Source organism: Falco punctatus (assembly GCF_963210335.1).
Source record: "Falco punctatus genome assembly, chromosome: 3".
NCBI classification, from domain to species: domain Eukaryota; kingdom Metazoa; phylum Chordata; class Aves; order Falconiformes; family Falconidae; genus Falco; species Falco punctatus.
In genome coordinates, this window is record NC_137582.1 from 12,239,937 (window position 1) to 12,253,347 (window position 13,411).

The 13,411-nt window shown below is 37.7% G+C and overlaps 1 protein-coding gene across 4 annotated transcripts in view; it reads right to left on the bottom strand.

Moving 5' to 3' along the window:
* Positions 1-13,411, bottom strand: part of TRIO (trio Rho guanine nucleotide exchange factor) — a 254,214-nt gene that overhangs the window by 80,950 nt on the left and 159,853 nt on the right. For all 4 annotated transcript variants that reach the window (XM_080381109.1, XM_080381107.1, XM_080381108.1 and 1 more), the window contains exons 22-30: positions 11,378-11,572; positions 11,151-11,266; positions 10,552-10,618; positions 9,671-9,780; positions 8,558-8,627; positions 8,001-8,090; positions 5,975-6,067; positions 3,687-3,798; positions 1,445-1,635 (exon numbers count right to left, since the gene is read on the bottom strand). In XM_080381109.1, coding sequence (XP_080237235.1) covers positions 1,445-1,635; positions 3,687-3,798; positions 5,975-6,067; positions 8,001-8,090; positions 8,558-8,627; positions 9,671-9,780; positions 10,552-10,618; positions 11,151-11,266; positions 11,378-11,572 — 1,044 coding nt within the window. The remainder of the gene's footprint in view (positions 1-1,444; positions 1,636-3,686; positions 3,799-5,974; positions 6,068-8,000; positions 8,091-8,557; positions 8,628-9,670; positions 9,781-10,551; positions 10,619-11,150; positions 11,267-11,377; positions 11,573-13,411) is intronic.

Below are 13,411 nucleotides of genomic sequence, written 5' to 3' on the forward strand. Positions count from 1 at the left end.
CAATATCTGTACGGATGCCTTTTCTAAAGATCAGACTATAAGAATTGCTGTAATATTAAGCTGCGCTACAGGATGTTTTGCCAAGCAGAATCTGAAGACAAAAAGAATGCTTGTATTTAAAAAATGAGGCACAATGGGAGTCTTCAAGATTTCCAGTACTTTTTCTAGGACCCAAAGCTATTACTAAACTCCTGACAGAGGAACTGACATGATAAGCCTACGTGACTGATTTTTCAGCTGTCTCCCCTCCCACATAATGCCTTGGCAGCTGATGTTACCCTCCAGTACACCAGAAGTTTTTTGTATTTCAGGTTCTTGAGAGCAGCAAAGAAAGGTGTGATCAACAAAACAGCTGCAGCTGTGTACCTGGCTAGGTACCTTGTATCAGGAAGGAGAGCAAGTGTGGGCAACTAAGTGACAGAATATGCAAGGTAAGATCCAGAAAAAAAGAGGTTTTATGAACAACCTGCTTTACCAGTTGGGACACAGAGGTGGGAGAGGGAATGAATGAAGGAAAAGGAGCTGAAGCTGGGAGAAAAATATTTATACCATCTAGAACTAGTCATATATCCTGACAGGATCAACAGATAAATAATATCTTTTCCTTCTCAGAATCACACTCTAAAGTAATTTCAAGTACTTGTTCTAAATTGTCTAGCAGAAAAGTTAGTCTTGCCTCCAACATATGCAGAGCAATCCATGGGAGACTGTCTTGTCCCCTGGCTACCTTAGCTTACAAGTGTGAATACTGCTCTCTCCCAAGTCATCCGATGAGACAGAAAGTTAAGGACATGAATTCCAGGGTCACATTTTGCCAAGCATACATGTACAGATGAGGAAAGCAAGAGAAGGTTTTTAATTTTTTTTTTTTTTAAATGGGAGGAGAAACATCTCAATCTTTACATTCTTTTAGTAGACCATAAAAGCTATCCTTTTATTTACAAAATGTTATTGTAAGACTGCTTGTCTCAGTGGACATTCTGGAATGAACTTTTCCATAACAAGGTGTTCTTGCCTTTCCAGATCAGTATGAGTAGAATATCCACCAAAATGAATCCTTAACATGAATATTACTACAACAATAGTGAACAAGCAAGATGAAGACAGTTTGTCAACTCCTTCCACCCTTCTGCTTTACACAAATAAGCCTTAAAGAAACAGCAATTACACACACAATTAAGACAAAAATTAGTCCAGCCCAATCTTGATTTTCCTTTGTCCTGACACACCAAGACTGCCACATAGCCTTCAGTAGTTACAGTCTACTCTTTCTTCTCAAAAGCAGGAATAAAGCAGCAAACTTAAGATTCAGTCTACACATACCGAGGCTGTTCTTTCAGTGCAATATTAATAGTTGTTCTTCAGGGACATGTAAATCATCTGAACTTAGTTGCAGTGTAATCTGGACAGTTTTCTAAATATAATCACGTTCTCCCATACTTACAAACAGTTTACTCTTGTAAATGTACTTGCTTCTTCCACTGGAGTCCTTTACTTCTTTACTGAAAACCAAGGACATCTCAAAAAGGAAAAGGTGCCTCTCTCTTCCCTTTCGAATTAGAGTTTTTGGGTCCCACACTTGGAAGGATTCTTGAAGGATGAGCTCTCCCTGAGATTCTATATTTTCATCAAAGCCTAAAAACCCAGGGAGAGGAAAGGTTCACAACGAAAAGCTAATAATATGAGGAAATTAAAAGCATTCCTTCTGTTTATTAAGCGATATGACGTTCATTCCGCCCGCTTCCCCCCCCAGCTTGCAGAAAATGGGATTCCAAGAAAGCAATACTAAAAACAAGACTTGATTTGAACATTGCAATATACTAGATATAACTGTAGCTCAAGTCTACATCTAAATTTAGAGATCCAACTGTTAAGAAGTTTATCATTATCTCTGGCAGCATTTCACCAGTAAACAACAGATCTGTCTATGTCAGATTCTGGTAACCTTTTCCATAATGAAAATGATTTCTTTCATAAACTTTCTGCCACTATAGAAAATGAGCAACTTGCAAGGACAGAGAAAGCAAGTCAGGTTGTTCTGACATCAGCAGGCTCCCAAAGGCAACCTGTTTTGGTGTACACCTTCCCTACCATGCATGCAGTGTGCATGCCAACATGTTCCAATAGGGGATGAAAAAAAGATAGCAACCTGGAGCTGTTGCCATGTGGTCAGCTTGCCATTGAGTCACTCCAGCACTGATCCACAATAAAGAAAGAGCAGCTGGTTTACTTATCTTGAGACATAATGTAAAGATGAAGATTGAGAACAACAATTTTACTTGCATTGTAGTGATACAGAGTTTTCCCCAGTTTAATACACAGCTTTAGAGTTGCAGGATAACAGAAATTACTCTACCATACTCTTCCAAGAGGTATTAAACTGCATTTTAAACAGATTCCGTTTGCCAATATTCTCTGAATAGAAGAGCACCATCCTTCTCAAAAAAATAACATTCTCACAATTCTAAACATGGCAAAAGTATGGAGAGCATCAGAGGCAAGTTGCATCAGGATATTCATTCAAAATCCTCCAGAGACATAAAAAGGAAATGTGCTCACTCACTGTATTTGTCTAACATAAGATGACGAAACAATACATGCATGCTTTGTTATAAAACCAACTTATGTAAAAGATTAGGATATTCTCCAGAGTCGCATTCCCAGTGCTAAAAGTTTATTACCAAAGCTGGTCAGCATTTATACTAACACCATCTCACAAACAAAGCATTTGGAACCAGTCCTGTAATCTGATTAACATCCCTATTGTTTCAAATTGGGGGAGAGAGGTGATTTTGAGCATTCATGTGATCAAGGATCACACTGCAAACCATTGAGCTTTATAGTAACTTGGACAATACTGGGAATTCCATGACAAGCTTCATTTTAGTACCAGAAGGCAGAAAGGAAGAAAAGGAATATTAACTAAAAGCACCTGTAAGTCTTTATACAGCAACTGCAAGGTAAGGCAGCTCTGTTTTTATCTCAAAACATAAAAATGCCAAAGAAAACCACTTTTATTACTACATATATGATGGCACCATCACATACATGAAAACATGCCAGTTACAAAACAAATTTTGTCAGAAAGTTGTTCTAAGCACATAGAAGCAATTACATCCAACCTCCACTGTCTGCCATGAATATGATTATGCTGTTCTGGCTAAGGCTCAGGCTAAACTGGCTTATGCTGACATTTTACTGCCAGAAGATACATTTAATTTCAACCAGAAGTCTGTTATGGAACAGGCAGCAAACAGATGTGAAAATTACAAACTTCTTGGAGACAATTATTTGATATATAAATCAGCAAAAACCCCTCTAACACACTTCCATGCCTCATATAAAGAAGCCAAAGATACTGGTTGAAAAATTTAGCTGAAGTAATCATATCTGACCATTCACCTATCACATTTTAGGTGAGTAGTGAAAAACTTTCTTAGCTTACATATTTTTCAAATCTGCAGTGACAGAGCTATAGATGAGGATAAAAAAGCATTTAAAAAATGAACAAAACTGTACCAGTTGTCTTGTCACAATTGATTTTCCTAAGTTAGTTTGCATTCTATATACCTCCAAATAAAAAGTATATAAAATACAAACCCAGAGATAAGGAAATATTTGCATTCTTCAGATCTTCTCAACATTTACAGCATATGACTGAATTGGAAAGTCACTTTGAATCCTACCTTCCAGCATGCTGAGGTGCATGGCATCATTGGCTCGCTTTGGCACACTAAGCATCACCTCCAGGCCATCCTTAATCTCACCTTTACCTTCTTCACAGCACGTTAGCAGCTCCTGCAAAAGATGAGCAAACACGAGTACTCTCTATCATATATTTCTAGAGTAATATGATAGGCAACCAAACAGTACTTCGAACAAGCAAAGAATCATTTTTGGCATGTAAAATCTTTTCGAACTTGTTACTCTGCCAATGACACGACAGCGTACTTTGTACGTATCATGCTCTGTTCTTCAAGGAGCAGCCCAGCTTTCAGCTAGCCACCTCTAATTTAAACAAAATCATCTGCTTAATAAGAAATCTTTAAAAGTTACATTAAATAAAACATTTTTTCTGATAAGCACAGACACAGCTATCAGATGCAGTGTGACATCAAGGCTCAGAACACCACAGCTGCCAAGTTATGAAGACAGTGGAAAGCAGGACAGCACAAAAGGACTCCCTGCCTCCCATGTCAGTCTTTGCTCCACTGCACCAAAGACCTACTCTGTACTAGTGCTGCTAAAATGAAGCAATATAGATTCTTTTAAGTATTCTCTTAATTACTCTACTCTGTGTTCACACAGTTAAAAGCATCCTACAGACAAAACTTTTTAATACAAACAAGCATTAACTAATGGAAAGAAGTCTGAGAATGGAATACACTTAAGTACTGTAGTGGAATTTACGGCGATGCTGTTCCCTGCCCATTCAACATCCCACAGATACTAACATAACAGTGCCTGAGCTGATACTCAAATTTCCTCATATCCTTTAAGCATTTGAACAGTATCAAGATAAAACGTAGCTTACGTAACCAAAAGGGCATATTATGTTCCTTCTATTATTCAAAAGGCCAAATGAATTCATTCCCTCAGGTTAATTTCCCTTTTCCTTTTTAAAGAGAAAGCCAGGCAATTCCTACTATTACCATAATTACACTATTTTTATTTAACTGTCAATACCACCATCACAGCAAAACACTACATGATCACGCTTAGATTTTGCATGGCAACTCCACGCAAAAGCGAGTGTAACTGAATACCCTCCAGGAGGCACAGAAGACAAGCAGCTTCAATACCATTTGGAAAAATACGCAGAGAACTTCTAGAACCGTAAAATGCTTCAGCTATCTTCAAGCTGCAGGCTCTCCATCCTTCCATGTTTTATGTCTCTCTTCTTATGGGGGGCTGGGGGGTGAGGGGTGGGAAAAAACCCCAGCAACTACCAAATAAATCCATTTTACTATGTATCAAAGCCATCTGGCTCTACAACACCACTGGTGAAACTGATCTATCCCACCATTTCAATAATGTAGCAGCTAAGGCATATTTAGATTTAAAAGAAATAATTGTTGGAATCAATACCCCAACCTCTCTGAAACAGCAAGTATTTCTGTAAGTTGTAACTTAAGCAAGTTGCACCTTTTTGCAAGGGGAGAAGAGACAGTAAGTTTCAGTTTAAAATAACAGACTTGTTTATATCCAACTTGACTTGAAATAGCCTGTAATGTTTTTCAGAATTTTTAAAAACAATCAACCATGGCAGTTCTCAGGTAAAAAGGGGAGACAGATCAGTTACAGTGCTTTTGGAGGCAACTCTTACAAAACAAGCAATGTCACCTACCAGAGACCCAGCGCAGTTCAAGAACACCGCTGCTCAGTCAACAAGATGTGTCCACTGAGTGAAAGCTCTAACTACAGGTTTCCAGAAGTTTTGTTTAACAGCTATTATTTACTTGACATTTCCAGGCAAAATTGTAAGTAACAAGAATGTGCAACAGTTGTACTCAGTGTGTGTGTATATAGGCACATATATATATTTATATATTTTATAGATCTTATACATTATAGTTTTACAGATATTAAAAAATTACATATTTTACAGTACTTAATACCATAAACACAGCCAACGGCTCACCAAAATTTGTTGCAGAAACCATCACAAAAATGTGCCTGTCTATGTGGCCATAAATTTTATTTGTTTTTACTCTGGAAATGCAAATTTTATTTTCTAAGTAAACATTAGTAGAGAGGTATCTTTTTTGATTTACAGGAATCTGGACAAAAAGTGGCTTATTTATGCCTTCTTTCATTTTCAATGGTCTCCCAAAAAATATCACAGCAATTTTTGAGGCTGGCCAGGATACTGTGGTCTTGGAATGCACAGTAAAACAGCCCTCCTGATTTCAGCAAGAGCTTTGCTTTCTTAAGAAAAGCAGATTCAGATGAAGAACTCTCAGTTAGCACTGACCTTTAAAAGAAGCTGGTATTTTGTTATCCTTTGGACAGGTTTGATAAGGTAAGAGGAGATAGAGTTGGCCAGTCCATGTCGCTGCTGTATCTCCTACATGAAAAAAGCAAACATTTGAAGTTTGTGAGCACCAATACTCAGATATAGCCTACTTTGAGGGCTATGCAATAACACACATTAACTACAAATTCTATTTCAGCAAGGAGAAATAAAAAAAGACAGGATGACAAGATATTCCAACTACAGTACAGATGTTGTCCATCTGCCTGCTCACTTTGTACAAATATTACCTCCAAGGGTATCTGTGAAGCATTTTAACAAACCTAAATACAAATAGCAACAATTAGGGATATTATGTGGAAACATGTGGAAACACCTCTTTAAAAAAAAAAAAAAAAAAAAAAAAAATCTGTATTTCTTTTGCTACTTGCAAGACAGAAAAGAAAAGAATTTCAGTGTTCCGGGGAACAGCCAGGACTCTCACAGGAAGGCTGACGTGGAGGTTTCTTAGCATCACCTGCTAGTTTAACTGTTACTACTCACGGGAAGCATTTTCCCCCACAAGGGGGAGCACGAACTAACATTTTCTAACTGATCGCCAGAGGTACCAAACATTTAAAAAAGAAAACAGGCGCTTAACATCAAAAAACAGAATGACCTCCATAAAGCTAAAGGAGGAAAACAGAATTAGATGATAATTAGACGAGATAATAACAGATTTCAAGTACTGATCATGGTTGAACTTCACAGCCAGTGTTTGCCATTTATCACAGTATCAGATATATTTTAACCACAATTTCAAACAGCAAATTATGCACCACAGCTATGTGCTTTCTAACCCTGATTACAGAATCAGAAGCTCCCAAGATGGGATATACATGATGTTTTCACATGGTCCAGTGGTGGCATCAATGGAGGCTCTTGAAGATACCTGTGCATAACCGTTAGGTCTTCACATTTCTAATCCACTTTAGGTGGATTAGACGATGGACAGCTCTTGATACATTCGTAAAACAGAAGGATCAATGTGTGCCCCTTTGCAGGTGGTGGCAAGAAATTTCTAATACAGTTTTATAACAGTCCTTTGCTATTTTTTAAAATAGTATTTACTAAATGTTTCTTTGAAATTTTTTATCGTATCTGTCTGATTTCCTGTAATTTACCTGCTCTTCTTCAAACACCGAAAACTTAACAGAGGCTTCACAGAAAGTCTTAACCTTACAATGTTTAGAATCCCCATCTCCTCCACGATAGGCTCTTGAAATTAACCCCAGGAAATCCAGGGATTTTTTGCCTGTTTGATTTCTCTTACGTCCTTCCCTCTACTTCTACAAACAATTCTAAAAATCATTTGTGGTGTCGGTACACAGCTAGTGACTCAGAATAGTGGAGGAGGAGACAAACAGGGGTAAAGAGCACTCTAATCAAATTATCTGCAAATACACGTTCCTCCAAAATTCATTCAGTGTGGCCAAAATTCCTCCCCAAAACCTCTTAACAGCTGCTACATTTTGGTCCTTACTTAAGTAGAGTTATTACGCGTAGACCAAGTAACCTTGGGACTGAGTAAGCAAAGTGGTTGGTTTAGCAGCTCTGAACAACGGCTGTCAACTGATTTACCACTATATACAATTACAATTCAAAGGTGCTCCAAAATTTTAACAAAGATTTCAATCTTTATTACGTACAACACAAACTAAGCACATCAAAATGTTAAGGTTTGCAGAATGTGCTTGTGAGAGCTGAAAATTCATGTCTCACAGTAGTTGCTGCCAGAACCTGCTTCCAGTTCTGAACTGCTCTGATATGTGACAGTGACTTTTACATTTGACAGCTTTATGAGACCAACTGAGCAATAAAAGTTAACCATGTGAGATACAAGATTGATTTTCTTAATCTGACACTAAATTGCAGGATTAGTACCAAGAAACTTGCATTTTCCTAAGAAGAGAGGCATGTAGCATAACTGCAAGTACATGATTCAAACTGCAAAGGCACACTTTTAAGATGAACATGAAGAACTTACATCGAAGTATGCTCCTGCATGTTCTAATATCAGCTGGGTAGAATCTGGCTTATTTTTACAGTAAGTAACATACATTTGGAATTTATCCGCCTGCAGAACAAAATGCAAATTTACACATGTTATCAGAGAGCATCATTTATGTCTCAAAGTTTTTGCAGTTATAAGAGAGCATATCTTCTCTCTCAAGAAATTGAAATACATAGAATTATTCTCCCATTTAAACTGGGAGCATAAGAAAATACATCAGGCAAGTAAGACTGAAAACAGCAGCAATGCATGCAAAAGGAGATTATTCATAGCTAAGACAAAGATACCAAACCTGAATTCAGCTTTAGGCAACCTGCATAAATTTCAAGAGCAGCTACGCATTGGCATTTGACAGCAGTGCCTTAATTTTTTTACCCCCAGTTAAAGATACACACATTTTTGCTCAAATTTGAAGGAAGAGGTACTTTTACAAGTTTTACAAATTTTAAAAGGGACCTGAGAGCAAGAATCCATCCTTTCATGCTTCCTATCTCTTTTGTTACTTCTAAACATAAGTCTGACTTCATTACCCAAGTAACAAAGCAGTGTCCAACATCTTCTGGTAACTGTTCATATTTTTCCAGCTCCTTGAGGAATATACTATGGGTAGAAAAGAAACAAATAGTATGCAGTACATGAAAGATTTTTATTAGAGCAGCTGATATTGATCTATTGTCTGTGAATAATGGTGGTTAGAAAAGTTGCTATTAATTCATACCAACAGCACAAGTTGAAGAAATAAAAGTAACAAGATTGAATAAAAATGTGTAGAAACAGAATGAATATAAAAAGTAATTCAATACAAGTTGTGATGTGAAGATGAGAAATTGATCCAGCAGACATCCAGTTAACACATAAGAGCACATAAAAACTTAATAACTGCTGTTGTTCTCCATTAGGGTTTCCTACTGTTTCAGCTTCAAGAAAAGTTTAGCTTTTATCTCAAGACAGAAAGGACATGACCTGCTTTTTGGATGCTTAAGTTAACACAAAGCCTACAATGGACTGTAAATTCAGGTTCTGGAATATGCTAGGTATATTACTTGAAAGAATCGTAACCCAATACAAACACCAATGAATTAACAAAGAGTTAAGACTCAGAGCAAGACCTCTGTACACCGATCTGCCTAGGAACCATTTCAGAGGAAACACAGTGGACAAGCCTCTTTCATGCCCCATGCTCAAGTAAATATAACAATGGTGGGGCATCTCCACAGAAGCTTCAAAGAGCCAAGAAAGAGTGGGGGGCCCTACTCCTTCCTACTAGCAGTCACACTTGGAAAGCAGGAATGAGGGTTCTGAAGAAATGGCAGAGTCTTAAACTGATGTGCTATATCTGTATTCTACTGAGTTCAGTGGTTTCCATCTCTTTAGAACAACTGGAAAACCTACAGCAAAATTTTAATGTATTCAAATCATTTCTTAGAAGCTGAAAGATGTCCGATACTGAAAACGACCATTTCTAATGGTGTGCCTACCTGGCTGCAAAGAGCAACAACAGTTTAGCAATGCAAGAAGAAATCCTTTAGATTTTTTAATGGAAACGTGACCATTATTCATATGCACAGTATTTTCATTAGGAAATCCCTCAGGTCATCATTTGGATTTAGCAGTAATATGGAAATGGAAGATAAGTCACTCACTTATTGTGGAACTCATAGATTTCCTGCATGTTTCCAAAGATAATGTGTTCTTTGTTTACAATACCAGGTGGGATCTCCTCGACTCCGCTTGTCATTTCCCATAGATATGTCTGCCCAGAACAAAAAAGATGCATAAGAAGTCATGATAAACTCTGAACAGAAGCACCCAGGTATCTGTAAGCATACACTCCTGGAAAAAATTGGGGAACGATCTCAGAGCATCATCTCCAATTGTGACAGTACCTGTTGTGTCAAATATAGGCTGTGATTTTGACAGTAAGATCCAAGTTCTAAAACTGACAATTTAACATAGTCCCTGAGACTTCATCATTTAAAATGCATAGCGTTCTTGACAACCTCTAATGCTTCAGGATATTCCTTATCAAGGTCACGTCTGCAGTCCAGAAGTTCATGTTTTGTGCAACAGCTAATACTGAACATTACTTGCTTCAGTGAGACAATTACTGGGCACTTTTCCATAGAACCTCTCTGAATTTCTATTCAAAAAATCAGCCAGTAGCAGAACATGTGATACAGATAATAAGAGAATTAACACAAGCTCTTCTCTACTGCTAGCAAAGCACATACGGTGAACCCCTCCTTTTTCCCTCCCCTCTCTAAAACTAAAACCCCTCCATATTTATGAATTGGGAAAAGAGCAAATGCTGAAACTCAGTACTGACAAAAGCAAAACATACAGGATTAATTCCAAAGTGGCTGTTATCAGATGAAAATCTAAGTTTCTTCTTAATAGCGGAAGAGATACTTAATTTGGTCCTACAACTGCAAACTAATCATGCTCTGCTGTTAAAACCAGAAGAAAAAGAAAACAACGGTTTGAATCCTGCCTTCAAAGATTAGTAAAAAAAAAGAAAACTTACATCCATGCATTCCCGGAGGTCTCTTACGTAAGCCTTTTCTGTCTGAATTAGCTCAGCCATAATGAACCTTAGGTGACAACAGAAAGAATAATCAAATCTCAGTCTGTTAGATCATTATGAATGCATAATAACAAGAATCCATCTTTCTCATCAACTTTTGCTTTTTCTATTGCTGCAAGAAAAATCTGAGAACTGAAATGTGAAGAGAGACAACAGATGAAGGAAGCATAAGAGGTAACACCCTCCATTACTAACCAGTGCAAAAAGAAATAGGGAAGGAGATGGAATTTTTTCTCAAATGCTTTTCACCTGCTACAGTCATTTAACTGTTGTCTTCCCTCCTCCCCTTACACATTTATTTCACATTATTTCTAAAAAGAAAAAAAGCATATTGAAAGAAGTCTAACGTAGTTTTGAATGTTTAAGATTCTGACATGCTAGAATTATCCATAAGAACAAGCCATAGGAGCTATTGAGCAATACCACTCTCTTTTTACCATTTATCCAATTCCTAAGCTGCCAGACAAGCTATGACATTTGTTTCATTATCAGGACTGATTTGTGCATTCTCATTGATTATAAGAAAATAAATGTATTACTCTTTCCTGCGGGCAGACTTTCGTTTTTCTTCATTAAGCTCATGAGCAGCATCACGCAGTTTCACCTCTGACCCAGGGACACTGGCTGGGATTATATCCAGCTGCAAGCTTTTGCTCTTTATTAAAGAAAGATAGATTTGATTAAGGAAGGAGACAGTAGAAAACAATAGGTAAATCAAATGCAAGCAAAGCTTGTTTGTCTGTCATCACAGTAAAATTTTTCTTACCGATTTATTGGAATCTGAGGAAATACCCAAGGCTTTCTCTAAAGAGGTCCTGTATTTCTCCATGCGCAGGGAAAAGTCTCTGTACCTCTTATCCACTGCTGTGACACATTTTTTAATCTCTGTTGCATGAGCATGCCCTTTTTCACAAAAGCCATCAGCCAGCTGTATCAACAACTTCACCCTCTCTTTGGTTTGCTATGAAAACAGGAAAATATTGAACAGTTACTAGCTCTACCTGTCATGAAGGGGGTCATTTTACTTAACCTGCTACTAAGTGCAGCTGGAGAAGCCATCAAAGAAGCTAGCTTCCTCCTCTCTCTTCAGAACTCCTCTAAACTGATACCTTTTTTTGTAACAAAACTAGCACAAGATGGATATTAGTTTCCTTGGGTTTTATTATTACATGACTAGAAGCAGGCTGTTTATTTTTCTTTCAAAAATTTGCTCTGTATCTAAGCCAGAGATTAAATTCTGGTAGCCAAGCTTTTCAGAACATGGGTATTCTCCCTGCATCAATACAAAGGGGGTTTGATGCCAAAGAGGATATTTTGTCCGTTATCACTGAAGCACTCATATTGGACCTAGCGCACAATCTCAAGAATCTACCTCATTTAGACATCACTGAAATGGCGATACAGAGATAAATCTAGTTACATGCTTTACACTTTATCAGATCAAGACTATATTCTTTAGATCACTTTTATATTATGTTTTGTTGTCATACAGTTGTTTAAGAGAAACTAAGAGAACAAGTAGCCACCACTAAATCTGTAACTAGGCACTTTTCCCAATTACCAAGCTGCGTAAGACTATGCAGTTTCTTTTGTGTAAATAAATCATCCATAATGGATGAGTTTATACCTCCACCTCTCTCTCTCTGATACCATGTCAAAGTGCACTGTCAGGGCCCTTGGTAACAGGGAGTTAAGCAAAACAGCCAATAAAAACTTGACTCATGTCAGTTGGAAAATCAACAGTGTTTGTCTGTCTCTTTTTTTAAAAAAAAATAAATTCTTTTTCTTTCCTAATGGTCCCTCATCTGAGCATTTTTATTTTCTATGGAATTAGCAAGGGCTAACACATCCTCCCAACAGGTAGCGAAACGCCAAGGGAGTGACAGTAACAACATCCTTTCAAATCGGGCACCCACGTCATCTGCTGAGTGACAGAGGAAACAAGGGGGGCAGTGGTGCTCTGCATGCTGGAAGGGATCCAGCAGAACAAAGGCTGGAGCAAAACTCAGAAAGAAGAAAATCCAGGTTTGAAAACCAGAAGTGATTTCTGTTCCTTCTGGATTCTTTTCTCTCCCTTCCCATGTGTCCCATCTACAAGTCTCTTCTCTTCCAAGGTAGTCCTTCAGACAAATGAACGCTTGCTTACTTTCTTAGACTGTATTATTTCTCTAAGAAGACTGGAGAGTCAAGAGACAGAAATAAGTGACACTTCGAACATGCGACAAAATGAAACACAGAAACAGACACAGCTACATTAGCTCTGGTACTTCAATCATGCACTAGTTGCCTTTCACACGTGAAAACTGGTGAGCCTCCCCAGTGACATCTGCATCTCCGTATAGGCCCCTAGAGATGCAGAACAATGTCATGCTGCCATGGCTCGAAAAGTTACAGCAGAACTACAGAATACTTTAATAAAATGAGTAACCTAACAAGTAAAGCTCTGATTTTTCTATCTTCTAATTAAATCACAGCTGAATAATAAAACGCCTTGTTGTATTTTAAATCCTAACTGAATGTGCAGTAATCCACAGACGTGAGGATGCAAAAGTGGAAATCAATGGCCCTGCAAGGTTTGTAGGTTTTTTTCAAAAATGTTTTAAAGCTATGTCACTACGATTCTGTCATGAAAAATCAACAGCACATAGGGTTAAGAGAGTTCCAGTAACAGTGATTATCTTCCGATTATCTTTTGGTTTATTCTGTTCCCAGCAGAAATACAAAGAGAAAGCTATTGCAAGTAAACAGATATTTATGGACACATCCTCAGGAGGGTTTGATTTTGGTTGGGTTTTTTGTG